General features: G+C 37.6%; 3 protein-coding genes across 4 annotated transcripts; 2 read left to right on the forward strand and 1 right to left on the reverse strand.

Moving 5' to 3' along the window:
• Positions 1-1,106: 1,106 nt before the first annotated feature.
• LOC110681195 (FK506-binding protein 15-like) lies at positions 1,107-3,143 on the forward strand. The gene is made up of 3 exons (XM_021856973.1): positions 1,107-1,337; positions 1,397-1,651; positions 1,717-3,143. Exons 1-3 carry the CDS (start codon positions 1,270-1,272, stop codon positions 3,107-3,109), a joined length of 1,716 nt encoding a protein of 571 aa, XP_021712665.1. The 5' UTR covers positions 1,107-1,269; the 3' UTR covers positions 3,110-3,143.
• Positions 3,144-3,403: 260 nt separating this feature from the next.
• Positions 3,404-5,205, reverse strand: LOC5564857 (zinc finger CCCH-type with G patch domain-containing protein). Its single transcript, XM_001649169.2, has 2 exons — positions 5,007-5,205; positions 3,404-4,933 (listed from the first exon to the last, which is right to left on the reverse strand). Exons 1-2 carry the CDS (start codon positions 5,055-5,057, stop codon positions 3,446-3,448), a joined length of 1,539 nt encoding a protein of 512 aa, XP_001649219.1. The 5' UTR covers positions 5,058-5,205; the 3' UTR covers positions 3,404-3,445.
• Positions 5,206-11,767: 6,562 nt separating this feature from the next.
• LOC5564862 (cytochrome b5) lies at positions 11,768-15,988 on the forward strand. 2 transcript variants are annotated; one of them, XM_001649170.2, is made up of 4 exons: positions 11,768-12,056; positions 12,172-12,260; positions 15,140-15,211; positions 15,792-15,988. In XM_001649170.2, the coding sequence occupies exons 1-4, from the start codon at positions 11,943-11,945 to the stop codon at positions 15,874-15,876; spliced, it is 360 nt and encodes a 119-aa protein (XP_001649220.1). In that variant the 5' UTR covers positions 11,768-11,942; the 3' UTR covers positions 15,877-15,988. The 2 variants fall into 2 exon arrangements, with proteins under 2 accessions (XP_001649220.1, XP_001649221.1); XM_001649171.2 differs by lacking the exon at positions 15,792-15,988 and adding an exon at positions 15,367-15,602 and having other exon boundaries at positions 11,769-12,056.
• The last annotated feature ends 3,512 nt before the right edge of the window (positions 15,989-19,500 follow it).

Raw genomic sequence — 19,500 nt, forward strand, 5'->3', positions numbered from 1 at the left:
GTCCATGACGTACAGAAATTTTGTATGGACCAATGCACGAGTTTACTAGTTGACGTTTGAGCGGTGCCGTGTTATTTACGTGACCATGGCAACGAGTGAATTCGACACCGCTCAAACGTCAAATTAGTGAACACGTGCATTGGTTCATTGGTTTCTCCCTCCCAGGTGCTGTGCATTTAATTTAAGGGGAAGTAGGCCATCATTGAAATTTGTACGTGTCGTTGATGATTGTTGCTAATTCGTCTCACTATTTCGAATCAAAGAAAATCAGTTGGTTTTGCACTGACACAGTTGAAAAAAGTATCAGCATACTTTATGTATGTTAGCGCGTTCGGTGATAATTTTTCAAACTATCAAGATTGAGTTTTATCACTTTGAAATGCAAGCTTAAAATTCATCATTGTTGCCAAAACAAATGACGAGCTACAGCGTTAAATCATTAATGTGTAGTATGCACCTGAAACGTAAAGCGCTCAAGTAAAATTTCTCCTTTTTACCGAAGTAATTTTGACAGCTGATCCAATATAAGCGAAATGTCACTTTTACTTGCGGAATAATTGTGCGGCACATTTTTCCGTACGGAAAAGTGACAGCTCCATTTGATTTGTACAGCAGGCGTTACCGATGTTATGAAATCAGCTCTACTTCTCAGCAGCGTACAGCTCAAATAATTTCGGTAGCGGAATCATTCCTTGACCGTTTCTTGTCCTATCCTTTTGCACAGTACTTATGCGTAGTATGCACCTGAAACGTAAAGCGCTCAAGTAAAATTTCTCTTTTTTACCAAAGTAATTTTGACAGCTGATCCAGTATCAGCGAAGTGTCACTTTTACTTGCGGAATAATTGAGCGGCACATTTTTCCGTAAGGAAAAGTGACAGCTCCATTTGATTTGTACAGCAGGCGTTACCAACGTTATGAAATCAGCTCTACTTCTCAGCAGCGTACAGCTCAAGTAATTTCGGTAGCGGAATCATTCCTTGACCGTTTCTTGTCCTATCCTTATGTACAGTACTTATGATCAGCGTACCGGCCATAACATGGTATTTTTTACCACAATGCTGTTTTCAGTGTAGCCAAAAACATTGTACGTAATGAAATACGTTCACACGAAAAATTACTCCTGAACCACTGACATCAGCTTTGTTTACGCAAATTTGGGCCATTCATCATCAATCAATGATCCATTCATAAAAAAAATTGTAGGTCGAGTAAATAAAACTCAAATTAGATTTAGGAAATAACTTGGAATATAGGTATTAAATTAAAAATGCCTACAACGAATAAGGCTGGTCCGGTGTCCGATGACGATGATGATTTCTTCAAACCAACCTCCAAGTAAGTAATTTATAGAGATCAATAGCCTAGAACCTACCTACAACTAACAGCAACTCTAGTTCCACTTTAGCAAAAATCTTTGGTGTTCCGAAGGGTGGCGCAGCTGTGAACAAAAAGTCCTCACCGGAAAAAGACTCCAGGTCGATACAGTCCACGCCCAGCAGTAAGGTATCCGATCGCTACGGGGCTTCTTCCTTTCGTTACGTCCCACCATCGGAAGCAGTCGATTCCACTACGGATGGGGAACAACCCGGGAGTAAGCCGTCGTCGGATTGGAACCTAGTGCAAGCCAGTGTGGTAACTGCCTACAAGCTGTTAGTCATATTGATGATTTCTAACTCGAAGAAGTACACTGTTTAATATGAGATCACCATTTCAGTGTCGGGAACGAGAACACCCCGCAAGGGAAGCTAGGATTGGCATTGCTCCGTTCGCAAGCTGAATTCCGGATTCTGATCTATCGGACCAAAACCGATGCCCTTGCTACCCTTAATTTAGACGCTGCAACAAAACTGTTTTTGAAAAATGAATATCTCCAATTTCGAAGTGACGACGACGACTTTTGGAGCGTCTTGTTTGAAAATCCAGTTGATCGTGATCGTTTACTTGCGGCCATTGAAGGCGTATGTCTATTAGAATTAGAACGCCAACCCCACAAGCAACGTGTTCCTCCAATTCCGGCATCCAGAACCATTCCCAATGTGGAGGAGCCGGATTCTGATGCGGAAAAAGGCAAAGCAAATCTCATCTCACGGATGGCTCGAGTTGGCCAACCGATTCTTCCGCAAGCCAAGCCCGTATCAACTACGGAAGTGAGCGATTCTTCCGATACGGATGCACGCTTTGAGACAATAGCTCGTCCTAGCATTCCTCCCCATCGACGGCCAGGTAATGGAGGCGTTGGCAAAATACAGCCCGTAACGATGGGCATGCAGATAATTCCCTCAGCAGCGAATGCCCTCACAACCGCCATAGCTGGACAAAATTTGCTCCACACTGCGACCGATGTTAACTTCAATCTATTCATGACGGAAAGCAGAATGCAAGGCACCGAAGTGCGAATGAATTTGTCGAAATTGGAGTCCAAGCTGGATCGTGTCTTGGACAAAATCGATTTGATGAATTTGAACAGCACTGGTGAAGCAAAATCGAACACCGATAAAGATGATGATATATTGGCTTTGGAAGAGAAAATTTTAGAGCTGAAGAAGGACAATCATGCATTGAAAGGAAAGGTTCGCTCTTTGGAAGCAGAAGTTAGTACCCGAAATGAAGATGTGCACCTGAAGCAACAATTGGCCGAATCGGAAAAACGTTACTCAGATCTCCAGTTAACAGTAGCAGCCATTCAGAAAGATTTAACATCTAGTCGTGATAAAAGCGAAGTAGATCTCAGAGAAATGGAACGAATTAGACTAGAGCAAGATGCAACCAAACAATCATTGCATGAAAAAGCCAAAGAAATTGAACTGCTGACTGAACAACTAAAAGATGCTCACAATAGTCAATCGTCACTGAGAGAGGAGAATTCCAAACTGGTAAAACAAAATGAGGATTTGCAAAGCACTTTAAATAATATGGAACAACAGCTGAAAAGTTTAAACGAAAAGGTAACTGGATCTGAGCCGGTGGATGAGCTGATCAAAACCATTATGAACAACTGTTTCCAACGAATGTGCGACCAGATTGACGATGCCAGAACTTTGAAGATTGTAGGGCAAACGATCAAACATGAAACCAAAGCTGCTTTGGCGCGGCGGCAGAAAAAATAAATTGAGGAAAAATGTTAGCTTGTTACGATAGGTATGTATGTCGTTCATTTTTTGTACTGAAAGAATCTCCTCGAAAAAAATTGGCACAGTAAGTACCTATGCTGAGTAACATTATTGCATAATTTTAGAAAGTACTCTCACTTTACTCAGTATCTCTCTTTCAATTTGTTAAAGGTGACACATCTCGGAATCTGAAGATGGTCGCCACAATGGCCGAGTTGCGCCCCTGATCACAAGCCTGATCTATAGAGTCGAGTTCAAAATGTATGTCATCACCAACAAGTAACATCTCCCTTTTCTTATCTCAGTTATGCATTGCATTGTTTTATTCCATTCCTAAAATACTGTCATTTTACGTTTATCATTTCGTAACTGTTGCTCTCGGGAGATTGAATATTCGGTCTTTTTGATTTCAGAAATCTCCCGCCGTTTCTCTGCGATCTGCTTCTGTAGATTTGAATGCATCTTTGATCCCGGCTGATGACGCGTCAGGGAATGAGACAACCGGTCTATATCTAACTCCAGCCTTCGCATCTGCTCGGAGAGCTTCAGACTGGCGATGTTCAAATTCTTCGATGAACAGCTGGGTAGGTCCATCTGGTTGTCTTTCGCTGCGGGTTTCTTACTTCCCGATGAACTTGAGGAACCATTGCTGGAACCAAAAATTTCACTGTTGAGGAAGTTGAACACGTCCTTTTTGCTTTTATTTGCAGCATAGTTCTTTGCATCCCTTTTCTCTTGAATCCTCTTCTCCCGTTGAAGCTTCTTTTCAACGCTGAATAAATTCTTGTCTCCATTGGCCTGTTCCCGAAGTTGCATACAATAGTCCAGCGATCTGCCTTGGGGAAGTACCTGTGCACTCACGGGCACTACAATTCCTTCGCCTTTGCTTCCGAGACCGGCTCCGACTACATAGCCCATTTTAAGCATGATTTTCGAGCCTATACCTTTAGTATGCTTTTCCCAATCCCCCAACCGTTGGTCAGGAGCGGGATTCAAAAGACTTCGCTCGATAATTTGTGCCTGTTGAAGTGAGACAACATCGTCCTCGTTTTCCTCATCACTATCTGAATTTGACTCCGAATCAGAACTGGGCACATCATCGCCCTCTAATGGTAGCACGTTCTCAAATTGCAATTCAACCTCGTGCCGGCCTTCATCCATTTGTATCTTGCACGTTTTAGTTTCAAAATCCGCTGTCTGAATCGTCCCTTTACTCCAAATGCGATTTCTGTTCTTGGCCAAAACTTTACAACCTTTCTTCCTCAGCAGTTCAAATCTCGGTTCGCGATACTCTTTGAGTTCGTTGATAGAGATTAGTTCACCATGCGAGAAGCGGCACATTTCATCGTTGAATTTGCAGTCTCCTTCCAAGAAATAGGCGCACGGAACCATCTCCTGATGGGTCGGATTGATGAACAGCACCTTGGCTGCAACATCATCCAGATCAGAAGCATCCAAACTGCATATCAAAGCATTGTGATAGGACTTCGATCCCCACTTATGGATATGCGGAGCGGAGCACTTACTACCGACCAGATCTTTGAACGGTTCTTGTTCATCCACGCTGACTTCATCCGGTTTGGGAGGCTTTGCATCTACACTCCCTGGGTCATCCAATGCATTTATTTCCCGCATGAACAGAGCGAACTCATCGTCTTCGTTGCTGCCGGAAGCTGCGGCATTCAAGTCATCTCCATTCTCGTGCTGGACCGTTTCGAGAGTGAGCTTCACCAGCTCCTCGAGATCACTTTTCAAATTAATCAAAGATTCCCGTTCTGGGCCAGAGCTTGTGCCCTCCAAAGCTTGTTCCACCTGGGCAAGCTAGAAAATAAAAAAATAAAAATGGAAATTATTGTCGATGATGAATACACTGTATTTTCAATGTTTATCTTACCTGCTCATTGTATATTCGAATTGAATCGTTCAAGTCTTGGCTGCCGCTCATTGTGATGGTTTTTGATTTGAAAAACCATTAAAATATTGAATGAAAATTTTGCGTGAATGAAACAAGATTGGATGAGGGTGTTTATTTTTTCAATCAGTAGCTGGCACTGTCAAGTCAAGGCCGCAAACATAAACAATCATCAATTTCAATGATGTTTTTCGTGCCTGCGTTATGTTATCACTGTGAAACAAAGTTACACAAGATTTTCGTAACAAACAGTACGAAAACGCAGTTAGGGTAACCAATATATTTTGGACCTCTATATATTTTGGACCCCCTGGGCCGTTTTCCTACAAATTTCCTAGATTAAATCAAAAGGCCAAATCAATAGGGTCCTAAAGGCCTGTCCCAATTTTAATGCCAAACGCTTAAGTTTAGGCCAAAAACACATGTTTACTCAATTTTTAAATGTTTTTCTTTTGTTTAAGTCCACACTTCTTGGCTTAAACTCAAATTTTGGGTGTATTTTGCTTTCCGTGTCCCTTCCGAAATGTCAGATAGGAACAACCCCAGTGTTAAAACTAAAAGCCCTGTGGTGTTTTTGTCGATTAAGCGAACGTCAAACATGATCTTTAGTGTCAAGGTTCATTTATGGACCCAATTTTTAAATTAAAGTTTAAATATGATGTAGCCGTTATTTGAGCAGGAAAAATTGCTGAAGTAGTTGCGATAACATGCTCTTTCGTGTCAATAAATAAAAACAAGATTTCAATAAACATTTTAGGACCCAATTCGCAAGTCATTCAGAAAGATAGGACTATTTCGCACTTGCATCAACCGTGTGTACATGGAAAATGTATTTATTTTATCTGAAATTAATTAAAATGAATCAGTCCATCCGTCCATCCAGGTCCATCCATGCAACCGTTACAACACGTTACATACAGAAAAAGAAGCCGTCAGAAATTTTTCAAATGTACTACTACTTATTATTGATGACCATTTTCATAACAATTACAAATTGGCTTCAAAAATATCGAAATTGTAAATTGTATCAACAGAACATCTGTGAAGAACATACATTAAATGCAATAATTGCGCTCAAAATGGGCATTCATAAAAAGTTAAAAAGTGGCAATATGATAAAATATGTCTAAAATTGATGCTTAGTTTATCTAAAATCTTAACATGAGTATAGAAGGCATAAATCAGATGATGTCCAAAATAGATTATGGTTTTTGCTCAGTTGATATAATTTGGCCATCTCTCGAAAACTTATTCATATAGACTCAAGTCAAAAAAGTATACAAACTTACTTTATCGATCCTACGAGTTTCGCAGACGAAATTCTACACGTTTCGCTCTGAACCAACTCGATTTTTCACTTTTAGAACGTTTAATTTTCGGATTTACAAAACGACGAAAGTAAGATTATTAACTTTCGCAACCTAACCACAACTTTCGCCGCCCCGCTGTATGGAGAGACAAAGTGACTTAACCACGAATCAAAACAAAACACTGCTTGAGCCGTTTTTACACTGATACAAAAACGTCGCAAGTAACTTAATAAAACGGCTTATCATTTTGTCATAAAATTCCTGTGTGAAATCATAGGAATCCCATAGTTTTTCAACGCGAGCTCATTGTATGCAAAATTTAAGCAATGTACACGTTGAAAAAATGTTTAAAAGGTGGTTTATTTTAAAACAGTTTTAGAAGACAGGCTGTGATTCTTCTGAATTAATTTTCTCAAAACCCTATGGAAGTTACTTACGTCGATTTGAAAAAGTCATCGAGATCTGATGAAACACTCTGGATTGTCGCATGGATGCATACTTGCAGGCGTATTCCGTGGATCTGATGATATTTGCTTGCATTAAATTAAATTATTGATTATCACTAATGTACACATCCAATAAGCGAAAAATTATATAAGTCACATGTATACTCTTAAAACTTCGTTATATGAGCGTTTTTTTAGCAACCATTGTATGGATATTGAGATAACGCCCCTGTCCAAATTATATTCACATGAGAGTGTCCAAAATATATATTTGGTGTCCGAAATATATAACAGACAGGCCGCAGAAAAACGCTTTCTTGGCAGCTAATGCTACAGTTTGTAAGCTTTTTCTACCAGAAACGCAAAGTTCAATGAGACATTGAGCATATGAGTAACATTACGTAAAAAAATATTAGTACTTAATGCAGTTGATCGCAAAATATTATTGGAATCCTAGCCTAACTCTATTCGCATTCAAAATTGGTCAAACTATCTGATTTCTGATCTGAATTTTTTGAATCTACAAATTTACCTATAATCAGAATACTTCCAAAATTCTGGTAGAAATAAAAATCCAAGCCATCGAAAATTTATTTTTTCATTATTTTTGCAATAAACAATAAGAAAGTGTATACAACGCCTGTTCAATTTTGGTTGCATTACCGTTCAATTTTGTTTCAGTAGGCTCTTTTGAAGCATACCACGTTCAAAATAGGTAAATTCAATTCATATTTTTTACAGTGATAAAAGTTTTAATGAAATCAATTGTTCGTTTTTTTCACGTTTCGATTTAGGAAACATGAAAATTTTTGTCATGTTGCCGAAATTGAACGAGCTTTGTACTTTTTAATATTCCTTACAATAAATTTGAAAAGTTTACCATTTTTGTCCCGCTTTGAAGTCAAACATATCTGGTCACTTTATATTGGTGTGTCCAAAATAATGAAAAACACTGCTTCGCAATTCTATTATTTTCGACGTATTTTGGATCCTACATGACCGTGTGGGCATTTTTATCTCGTAAAGGTAGTTTTTCTCTACATTGTAGCAAGTTTTTTGACTTGGTTACGCTGTGAAATTAATTAATTAAACAACCAAAATCACTTCCAAAATACGACTGTTACCCTTAATGGTGTTTGAAAATGTTCCATCAGTACATTATTGGCAGCTTCTCAATTTCGTCATGAAAGTCTAATCATTTGTGAAAATTACAATAAAAAGCTGGAATAATCGATCTACAATCGTTTACATTAGCATGGATCGGCTTTGGGATCGATAGCAGGAAACTTCTTCTTTTCTTCTTGGAATCAACGTCCCGACTGGAACAGAGCCTGCTTCTCAATGTTGTGTTCTTATGAGCACTTCCATAGTTATAAACTGAGCTTTCTTTGCCAATGTTGCCATTTCGCATTCGTATATCATGTGGCAGGTACGATGATACTCTATGCCCTGGGAAGTCAATGAAATTTCCATTACGAAAAGATCCTGGACCGACTGGGAATCGAACCCATACATCGAACCATGGGAATCGAACCCATGGCTTTGCTTGGTAGCCGCGGACTCTAATCACTCGGTTATGGAAGGCCCCTGTTAGCAGGAAACACGGAAGAGAAAATGGAAGTGGCCAAAGATTTCCTAACCGTCATCATTCTCCGCTAATACACTGAAAGTATTCAGTACAAAAAAAATGTGAGCTACTATTAAAAAGCGTTGAAAGATTTTTGCAAACCGGCAATAGGCATCACCCTTGAACTCCTACAGAAGTAAAGATCTTCAACATTATTTATTGCATTCCTCTTTTGAAAACTCACAGCTAAACTCACTTAAGGCGAAGTAGGCCGTCATTGAAATTTGTACGCGTTGGTGATGATTCTTGCTAATTCATCTCACGATTTCGAATCAAAGAAAATCAGTTGGTTTTGCACTGACACAGCTGAAAAAGTATCAGCATACTTTATGCATGTTAGCGCGTACAGTGATACTTTTTCAAGTCAATATAAACTATCAAGGCTGAGTTTTATCACTTTGAAATTCAAGCTAAAAAGTCATAATTTTCGCCAAAACGAATGACGGGCTACTTAGTCTTAAGGTACCCCGGGGTAAGTGAGAATCCGGGGTAAGTGGGGCGTATCGTCATAGCTCAACTAGGAAAAGTTTTTCATGGGGGTATTCTTCTAGAAAGTTGAAGATACAATGACAAGGAATGTATTTAGTACTAAACATATTGTTATTTTTATTACCATGTGGTTCATGTAACAGTTGTTAGTTCAGCACCATTTTCAACTTGCATGACAAATTGTGACACGTTTCACGTCTTGCATTGACTCGCAAAAAATAAATGTGTTTTAAATCGAATTTCCATCAGTAAGCTATAATTTTTAGTATTATTACAAGCTGCTAACGATAAACCAGTATTTTGTTTTCATTTCATATGAAATTTTCGATGGTCTATCTTACCCCAAAATATATTTGTACCTGGGGTAAGTGGGACCTATCAAAACAAAAACCAGAATCAAAACTTTTCGTACACGTTCCATACATTTTGCTAGAGAGTAGCACCAAAACATTCAAACAAATGATTTTTATCAAAAAAAGATCAACCTCAAATTACGTAATTGCATAAAAGGGAGAAGAAAAGTGATATAATTCTTTATTTTTTAATTAATTTTTTATTTTGAAATACGACTTCAAAATTGAACAAACACACAGCTGAAATTTGAAATGCATCATGAGAACGATTACTTTTCTATGTTATTTGAACTTTATTTGTTATTTCTACCAAATTAAGTAGTGATGGAAAACAATTCCATCCCATAAGGTGGTTTTCTGCCATGCATATAAATAATAACAAAACATATTTATTATTTCGTCAATTATTGATTGTTTATGTGCTACATTTTAATTAACAACTTATAAATGATATATTTTGAACATGTTCAATTCCTCTTTATGCTTTTATTGAGGAATTTTCAGTTAATATTAAATGTGAGGTGACATTTAATAGTTTAAATAAAGGGTTTCTTCCTAAAACGTAACGTATTTTATGATTGATCCCTTATGTACATCAAATATGTACATAAAATTCAAAATCTATGACTTATCAATCCTATTATTGTAATGGTTGACTTACTGATGTGGATTTACGCATGAAACTGGATGTGTCCCACTTGCCCCGCTTAGCGAGGTAACTGCGTCCATTGGCTCATTCTAAAACTTTCTTCCAAGGTTTTCACAATTTCGAAATTATTCGATTAGTTTCATGCACACACCAGCAAATATGTTGCCAAAACGTGATTGTGTTGTTGGATTTGAAAGATATTGACATTTGAAAATTATATTGAACAATTTGTTTGAACTATCGTTTTTTTCGTTCCCACTTGCCCCGCGGTACCTTAATAGACCATTCCTGTGAAAAATTTTTATTGGCTTATATGCTTTCTGTCAATTTACTGAACAAACTTTCTTAAGGAACCGATATGTTTTGGAGCCTTTAACTGTTAGAAAACAATGAAAAACTTGCGGCACGTTAGTTCACCCCTCGGTCCATTACAATTTGTTTCACCTTGAAAAAAAGCAGACCCCTTTTTCCCCTATGGCTTTGCCCCCACGTTGTGGTGAATTTACGATCAGCTGGCATGACCAGATGATTTTTGTTTATGTTTTCATTCATCATAATGGGCTCCGTTGCGGTTTCGCTCCCTCCTTCCTTCACGGCTCCTGAAGTCTCCGTAATCACGGTTATGACCGCACCCGGCGAACACTACACGGTTCTGTAACGCAGGGATTGTAGTCGACAGATGCCTGAACTCTCTGCTTTGTACCGAGGAGGATTGAAGGGATTGAATATGCCGGAAGATTCCCGCCTAGAGGCAGCAACAGCCGCTCAAAATTTCCTTGCGCGGCTGTTGCTGCCTCAAGGCGGAAATTTTCCGGATCAACAGCCAACAGACAGATTAAGGCATTTGTAGGCATGAATAGTAAAAAATAGCCTTCTAATAGAACTAGCGGTACCGTAACTGCTGGGTGGGTGAGAGATTTGTTGTTAGGGGATGGTTTTGAATTTTGAATCTGTGGAGGAAAATATATTTTCCTAAAGGAAGACTTGAATCGGGTTGGAGTTGGAACTGTGATCAGAGCGGGTTACGCCAGTTCCAACCTGGTTTAAAAACGTTTGTTTGAGTAGTTTCGGTGGCGCTCCTGTTAGGGGCGCCCTGACCGGAATCACGGTCAGTTTGAGCGCGCACCTGATTTGACGTTTGCAAATGTAAACAAGCATCCCAATGCAGGGGTGGAATCGAAAAATTGTTGCATAATCACCACGCTGATACCCATAGGGTTGAACAAACTGTGCCGCATCTCGAATTATTTTTCAAAATGTGGTGAGTATCCATGTTTTCAAAAATTTGTAAGAAAATCAGGAATGCATATAAACAAAATCTGAGAGCGTTAATATTCATTAAAAATGATTGTCTTTCGAAAAAAAAAAAATACAAAAACTGGGGGTTAGATCTGACGGAAATGGTCTATTTTAAACATTTTTCACTCAAATTTCTTGGTCTCTGAACTTGTTTTATTCACTTCTGTCAGTCGGATTTTTAATTGTATCCACAAATTTCATAACGCTAGAGGGGGTGGGTAGGTGTCCCAACGATGTTACGGCACATACAAAAATTGAATAATATTCATACAAAAAGCGTTATAAGGGGGTGGGTGGGTGTCCAAAAAGGCCAATTTCAGCGTTATGAAATAAATGAATGAGCCCTAATGTTACCACAATGTTACTTCGATATTCAATTACAATACGCTGTATTGTATCCAATACCATTCAATGAATGGTACGTTTTTATTCGGGCCACGCCACCCTCCTGCGCTTCTCTGGCTACGCCCATATTTTGCTTCCCGTCCCCGTCACTCTTATCGTTTATCGCTTAACTTGCTTTCTAAACGTCATCCGCGAGGTTCCCGCACCGTCACTGTCACAACTGCTACTCGCTTTCATTTTTCAGTTTCGATTATTCAGCGCTCGCAACAGGTGTGTGGTCTTCTTCCGGATAGACTAAACTCTACATCAAACTTCCATCGTTGTGACTGCCATTTCGTGCACGATTTAACGCAAATTCGTTTTAGTGCACGCAACAAGTTTAGATCCAGAATCTCCGGAAATGGCTGCATTGAAGCAATACTCGTACGCCGAAGTGGCAAAGCACAACACCCCCGCAGACCTGTGGATGGTCATCGACGACAAAGTCTACGACGTCACCAAATTCCAAAACGAGGTAAGTGGTCAAACTGCTATCAATCGCACTGATGACCATTAACTTTTATCTATCCATTATGATCGTGAAGGTCAATATGTATTTCTCATTGAAATCTTCTCTTTATCACCCACAGCATCCCGGAGGGGAGGAAGTTCTGATTGAGATGGCTGGAAAGGATGCCACCAACGAGTTCAACGATGTTGGCCACAGTACCGATGCAAAGTAAGCTTGTTTTATTGGGTAGATTAAATCAGAATTGATAAGGAACCTAAATGGGTCTTCCTTGGCTTTGTTTGCATCTATCGAGCCAAAGTCTCGCTTGAAGGTGACTTTATTGGGGTTCGATGTCTGGGACTGTCTATCTTTGTATCTGCATGGGTGGTAATATAAGTCTCTAAAAGGCTAAGTTTTTACTAGAAGGTCTCTAAAGACTATCTAATCAAAATGGTCTCAAAACTGACTATTTTCCTCTTTCTCCTTGTATTGAATCCTGTTTTTTATTCTAGAAGATCCAGGGAAATAGTCAGATATATTTACGCGATTAATCTCCGTAACTTTCTTTTCAGATTCCTCGGGGATAAACTTAAGGAATTCTTCTAGTTATTTCTCCAAGATTGCTTACTTTCAATACTGAGTTTTTAAGACATTCGTTAGTCCTCCGATTCTCATGGTAGCTACAGAGCTCGATATTCCACAAACTTGAGACAAACCCCAAAATACTAAAATACTTTGTTACAATAATTGTTTCAATAGTAACAATTGACAAACATCTATTTTGTTGAAATAATTCCGAGAAAATATAATAACAATACCTGGATATGTTTCTGATGATATTTCTGAAAAAATCACTTGTAGTGTGACGAGCAATAAGAGTCAAGTAATCAGAAATTAATATCTGTAGAGAAATGTCTGAAAAATTCTCATGAAAACTCATGAATGTCCTGTTTTCTGGTTGATTTCTCTTTGCAAGCATCTAACGAAAGATTTGAAAAGGGCCTTCCTGCAAAACGTAAACATTGAAAAATTCTTTATTGAAGAGTCAGCACCATATCGTTTAATTATATTTCAACCCCATTCACTTTCCGGAACAGATAAGCTAAGGAAATCTAAATAGGTCTTCCTTGGCTTTGTTCGCGGCTATCAAGCCAAAGCCTCGCTTCATTAGGGTTGGATATCTGGGGGCTATCTATCATTGTACCTGCAAGGCTAGTGAAAGGTCTCGTAGTTAACGTCAAAACTAGATGAGTCAGGAACCAGAGAATCTTGAGAGAGTGATATTATAAGTTTTTTTTAAGATTCCTCAAGAATGCAACTAGACATTTTGTTAATAAGGCACTTCTTCGAGTGTTTGTGGGATTCGTGAAATTACGCCAGGCATTACTCTATAAATACATTGAGGCAGTTGCCCAAAATTACTTCAAAAAATCATTCAGTAAATATTTTGCGGATTTACTTAGGATACTTCAGTTTACTGCAAAGATTATTCCTAAAATTTCTCAAAAAAGTCGTCTGATTTCCATATACATTCAATGATTTTTCCATTGAATTACTCATTATAACCTAGAATATCTCCAGAAATTATCCCAAAGATTTCTTGTATTTCTCAAGGCAATGCATTTGAAGGTCTTCGAAGAGTTTCTCCAGTGATCTTTCCGTCAATTTTTCTAGCATTTTCGTCAAGATTTACATTCAGAACTTCTTCAAAACCCTGTAATTTGTCCTACGACATTTCCATAATTTACTCCAACAATTCTTTCAAGAATTTCTACAGTGATTCTTTCAGAAAAAGTGTTCTTATTTTTTTCCAAGTTTTATTTATGGGATTTTTTCCAAAAAAATGTAGGATTATCCGGAAGAGTTCTTATAGAAATCTTTAGGAAATATGGATAAATCTATGGAATCATTTCTGGAGGAATTTCTAGAGCAAATCGTAAGAGAATTCCTGGGAGAATTTTTGAAACAATACCTAGAGGTATCAGTGTTGGAATCCCTAGGTATGTCCCTGAGCTTATTGTTTGAAGGAATCTTTGGAAGAATCACTAAAATCATTCCTGAAGTGTTTGTCCGTGGGATCTGTGAACTCGTGCTTTGAATCCTTTTGAGTTTATACCAGGATTCTGTGCAAGTGATCTCTCACGATTTTTTCGGAAGTTCCGTCTTTATTAATTTCAAGTTTTTTTATAAGTTCTCATGAAATCCTTTGAGAATTTCGCTAAGATCCTTTAGTAGTTCCTGGAGGTTTTCTTGCAGCAGAACATTGAGGAATTGTATGCGAAGCTCCATCAGCAAAAATGTAGCTCTTTCTAGATATATTCCTTGATAATTATTTACCATTCCCAACTCAGGTTTATTTCGAGACCATTATTTGATTCTTGCTAATGGAACCACTACCGATCGATTCAGCTATTTTATTTCAATCCATGCCAATTTTGGCCAACCAAATTTCAGAGGCAAATTATATCGAAAAATTGAAGAAAGTGACATCGTTTTGCCTAAATACAGTCGAACTTCGTTCGTTGCACTATCTTTAGGTGGGCTTCGTATTAATTGAGCTCCCGTTAGGTGGGCTATTATAGTTATAATAATTATTATAGCTATAATAGTCCACTTAAAACACAAACGTCACTTTTTGACATGAAACTCGATTTATCAATGTTGGTATCCCTGAATTTCCATTGCATTCAATATTTTGACAGCTAAAATTTCAGCTCGATTAGTGAAAGTCTTTCACTAGGTGGGCTACAGGTTTAGTGCAACGAACGAAAGTTGACTGTAGCGGCTTTAGAGATCTTTCATTGAAAATAGAAACTTGCATTGAAAACAAAAGTATGTCTGCTACCAGTCCTGTCACTTTACAAAGAATTCTGATATGAAATATCTACCTAACCAAGTATTTCCACATAAATCATTTGGAAAAAATCCAAAATACATTGGAATTTTTCCCCAGAATTATTTTCCACATTTTTCCCTGTAGTTCTACAGGATTCCTCAAAAGTTAAAAAAAAAAAAATCCAAACATTCACATACCAGATAAAGATTGTTTCCAGGAGTACCAGTATTGCCGCTTTGATCGCATAACAATTTTCTTTTCCTACTTACAGAGCACAAATGAAGCAATTCGTCGTGGGAGAGATCATTGAAGCCGAGCGGAAAAAGAATGTTTCGAAACAAGAGTAAGTATTTCCCCTTTTTCTACTAATCACTGAAAAATCAATTGGCGTCTCATCTGCTCTTTGTGCGCACGCCGCATGTGTTTATCAGTAGTAGTACTAGTACATTTGTAGCTTTTTGTTTAGTTAACATTTTTGTTTTCCCCTTTCCAATTTAGTTCCGATTCTCCGTCCTCGTCATCCGGATCCTGGTTTGGAGCCTTGAAGGCTAAGCTTTTTGGATAGGATTTAACGCATTAGTTGCTGTTATTAATACTTGTATCGAATACAATAGCTAAGGCATTCTGCTTAACTATCTTAAAGTAACTTTATTCAAACTACCTGTGGTGCTATGTTTAAAACATTCTATCCGAGATAATAAAAGTTTACTATTATACACTTTACTATCAAGCAATTTCTGTTTTCCGTTTGAATCATCCGATCACTCAATACACTTGAACGTTGTCTTGCAAAATAGTTGAGTAATAGTTGAATGTCAGCTTATCAACATGCGCTGCATGATGTTACATTTTTAGACTTGATAAGACACCAGCTCAATTAGGAATAAGCTTCATTTTCTCAACCCCCTCTACTATCATTTCAGCTGGCAGCAAACGGCAATCATTGCAGGATCAGCGTTAGCTCTCGGGCTTGGATTGGTCTTGCTTTATAAAGCCTTGAAGAAGTAAATAATCCACTGTTGAATAGTATTATGAAAAGCATTCTCATCGAGGACCATACCAGTGCATGATGTCACATTAAAGAAAAAGCACAATAAATGTTATATTAGTTGTAAACTGATGTTAGCACAGGCTTGCATCGATACCACGTACTTCAGTATTATACTACATATACGGGCTTTGAAGATGTTGGATGTATGTAACGTGTTACCGATGTATATCTGTATATCAATATATTCGCACGCATCTTCGAAAATAAAGTATATTTCTATATAAATAAAATGTAGATATTTAATATTGCTAATGTTCAATTTTCTATCAAAATTCGACAAATAAATGTCGGATTATCTTAAGGCGAAGTAGGCCGTCATTGAAATTTGTACGCGTCGTTGATGATTGTTGCAAATTCATTTCACGATTTCGAATCAAAGAAATTCAGTAGGTTTTGCACTGACTCAACTGAAAAAGTATCAGCATACTTTATGCATGTTAGCGCGTACAGTGATACATTTTCAAGTCAATATAAACTATCAAGACTGAATTTTACCACTTTGAAATGCAAGCTGAAAAGTCATCATTGTTGCCAAAACGAATGACGGGCTACTTAGCCTTAACCCTCTCTTTCCCATGGTAGCACAGGTGATCCACCGATTTTCGTCGAACGCTAGCTAAACCGAATTGGTACTATTAGCTCAATAATGATTGGAATAAATGTATGCGCTCATTTGTCTCATCAAACATCAAACAATTGAAAAACAATCAACTAACTTTTGAAAAACAATCAAAAAATTTTAAAGTGATTTTGCATAATTGTTGATTTTGCACTTTTTTTAGTAACGCCATTTCGACAGTTAAATTGTCGAACAAAGCTGTGGGAAAGAAAGGGTTAAAAAAAGGTGTCCATCTAAGTTATTTCTAACATTCTATCGCCAGAATTATGTGACACTCATCAGAATGATAATAACGATCAATATTCCTAAATTTTATTTATTCGTTTTGGTACCGGTAGAACCGACAAATTTTTGGCAAAAATCAAATAATAGATTGAATAAAATAAACTGCTTTAAAATAAATGGTACCTAAGTTTGATAAAGTTTTTTGATGGCGAACTTGTTCAAGGAACGTATTGACACATTCCAGCGTAACACGACACCACGAGGAACCGACTTTCATTATCAAATTAGACCTGTTCTCGGAAATATGCCTTTTGACCATGTGATCAAACTGTTTTTATATCTTGCATATTAAATGTACTTGATGTTGTGACATTCATTTTTAAACATAACACTGTATATATGGTAACTAAAAGCAGTTGCATTTCGTAACGCGACACCATCGCTGAAATGCACTTTTTTAAACATCACTCTATAATCGCCTATATCTGCTCTGCTTTAATTTTTACAATCCGGGTTTGTTCTAGGCAATCCTTTTATGTATTGATAAGAATCAGAGTGTGACTTCAAACTGGAAGGAAATATTGAATAATTGCAGAAATCATTGATTTCATTTTATGAGCGCCGCGTTACGTTTATCTTCCAACAGGGTTTTGCGTTACACAAAACGCATTTTTTATTTTTAATGATAAAATCGGTAATGTTGCTTCCAGGTTTCAGAAAAAAAGTAAATCTAGTATTGTTATTTGTTTAGTACATTCGACATTCTGTCTCACAGTGGGTTAATTTGATCCGACACTGGTTAAAATTAATTTAATGTTTCTGTGAAACCTTTTGAGAAAGTCATGCTTTGTAAAAGCGTAGATGGCGCTTGTGGTCACCATATAAATTTGACTTAATTATTTGCAATTGAATCAGATATTGGGCCAATAAAATTTCAACGTAGCCATGTAGTATTTTGAGGATCATGTATTAGCAAAATTGTCAAGGACGTTTATGGTCTCAAAATAGTGACCTGAATATCATGGAATTCTGCCGCACAGAAGAGTTATTAAATCAGATTATTAGGCGAAACTGTGAATACATGTTAACTCATAAAATTCAGTTCCTCAATTATTCAACCGATTGTTTGAGCTTTCATTGAAAGGAAATAGTTGTACCAGATTTAAGCGTTGGCGCAATTCTTCTGAAACCTTCCACGTTTTTGTGAGAAGTAAATAGGGTAGGTGTACCAGTTGTGGATATAGTGGTTCCCTATTTCGCCATACGTGATTACTTTAATGCCTTCAAATTTTGAAAATGTTTGTGCGTTGATGTAAAAACATTCAAAAAGATTTAAAATGTGAAAGTTATTAAAATTTTACATATAGCCAAATAGGGAACCACTATGGCCATAACTGGTACAGTTTCTCCATGTTTCTTTTTTCTAATCAAAAAGCTCTGGTTTTAGGTCTGATTTTAAGAAGCGATCCAAATCTTTTCAGAAAGGTGCCGGTCAGTGAAAAGATAGCTTAACACATGTTGGGGACTGCTTGGCTTCAATGGTAAACAACCTGGATCACTGGAAAATCTGCAATATTCAAAAAAATTATCAATTTTTAAAATCATCCAATCAGGACTGCCCATGGATCACTTCAACTCCCTTTGGAAGATCCGCAAAACTGGTCGTAAAAATCATCCTAGACCACTGTGCGTTTTTAAACACGTAAAAAATCATAATTATAGAACATATAAAATTTGTAATACACGTATAATTGGGGGCCTTTCTTAGCCGAGTGGTTCGAGTCCGCGGCTACAAAGCAAAGTCATTCTGAAGGTGTCTGCGTTCGATTCCCGGTCGGTCCAGGATCTTTTCGTAAAGGAAATTTCCTTGACTTCCCTGGGCATAGAGTATAATCGTACCTGCCACACGATATACGAATTTGAAAATGGCAACTTTGGCAAAGAAAGCTCTCAGTTAATAACTGAGTTAAACCTGAGAAGCAGGCTCTGTCCCAGTGAGGACGTAACGCCAGGAAGAAGAAGAAGAAGTATAATTTGTATTGAAATTAAAGACCACCTTGATCACCGAAGTTTATTGCAAAATAATCAAATTCATTATATCCAAGAATAAACCCAATCATCCGTTATGTTAAGTAATTGATTTATGATATGTTTTGAAAAAAGCGCAGTGATATAGGATGATTTTCACGAAATGACCATTTTACGGATGTTCAGGATCTTCAGGAGGCCATTATTTGTGACCGCCTAGGTCCATGAACAATACAAATAATCTATTGCGTTCTATAATGAGTTCTGATGAGTTTGCAAAAAAAAAAACTGTCTTGGATTATTTTCATGAATTTACCATTTTTACGGATATTCCGGATTATCCGCTGGAGAACCACGTTGTTTACTATCGAAGCCAAGTATACCACAACATGTAAGAGACTATTCCTGTAGTAAACGGTACCTGTCTGATAAGATTTGAGTCACTAGCCAACGAGTTCATTAAAAACCAGAGCTACTTGATCAGATTTGAGTGAAAAACAAGAGAAAACAGACATACCCACATTTTACAAAAACGGGGAGGGTTTTAGTGGGGTGGCACCAACGCTGAAAGCTAGTATAACTATTTCCATCTACTAAAAATTAAAAAAAATCGAAAATCGGTTGTAGCATTGCTGAGAACGAGCATTTTGAAATTTGTAGTTTTATCCTGAAAATTTACGGTTAAAATTAACGTCACGCGACACCAAAA

The sequence above is a fragment of the Aedes aegypti genome, unplaced genomic scaffold (assembly GCF_002204515.2).
Source record: "Aedes aegypti strain LVP_AGWG unplaced genomic scaffold, AaegL5.0 Primary Assembly AGWG_AaegL5_hic_scaff_563_PBJ_arrow, whole genome shotgun sequence".
Taxonomy (NCBI): Eukaryota; Metazoa; Arthropoda; class Insecta; order Diptera; family Culicidae; genus Aedes; species Aedes aegypti.

What these genes read in the sequence shown, in the direction of transcription:
- LOC5564862 (XM_001649170.2), top strand. Translation starts at nt 11,943, where the DNA reads ATGGCTGCATTGAAGCAATACTCGTACGCCGAAGTGGCAAAGCACAAC. An exon ending in TCACCAAATTCCAAAACGAG is followed by an intron (nt 12,057 to 12,171) that starts GTAAGTGGTCAA and finishes TATCACCCACAG; the next exon opens with CATCCCGGAGGGGAGGAAGT. An exon ending in AAGAATGTTTCGAAACAAGA is followed by an intron (nt 15,212 to 15,791) that starts GTAAGTATTTCC and finishes CTATCATTTCAG; the next exon opens with CTGGCAGCAAACGGCAATCA.
- LOC5564857 (XM_001649169.2), bottom strand. Translation starts at nt 5,057, where the DNA reads ATGAGCGGCAGCCAAGACTTGAACGATTCAATTCGAATATACAATGAG. An exon ending in TTCGAATATACAATGAGCAG is followed by an intron (nt 4,934 to 5,006) that starts GTAAGATAAACA and finishes TTTATTTTCTAG; the next exon opens with CTTGCCCAGGTGGAACAAGC.
- LOC110681195 (XM_021856973.1), top strand. Translation starts at nt 1,270, where the DNA reads ATGCCTACAACGAATAAGGCTGGTCCGGTGTCCGATGACGATGATGAT. An exon ending in TTCTTCAAACCAACCTCCAA is followed by an intron (nt 1,338 to 1,396) that starts GTAAGTAATTTA and finishes CAGCAACTCTAG; the next exon opens with TTCCACTTTAGCAAAAATCT. An exon ending in GTGGTAACTGCCTACAAGCT is followed by an intron (nt 1,652 to 1,716) that starts GTTAGTCATATT and finishes TCACCATTTCAG; the next exon opens with TGTCGGGAACGAGAACACCC.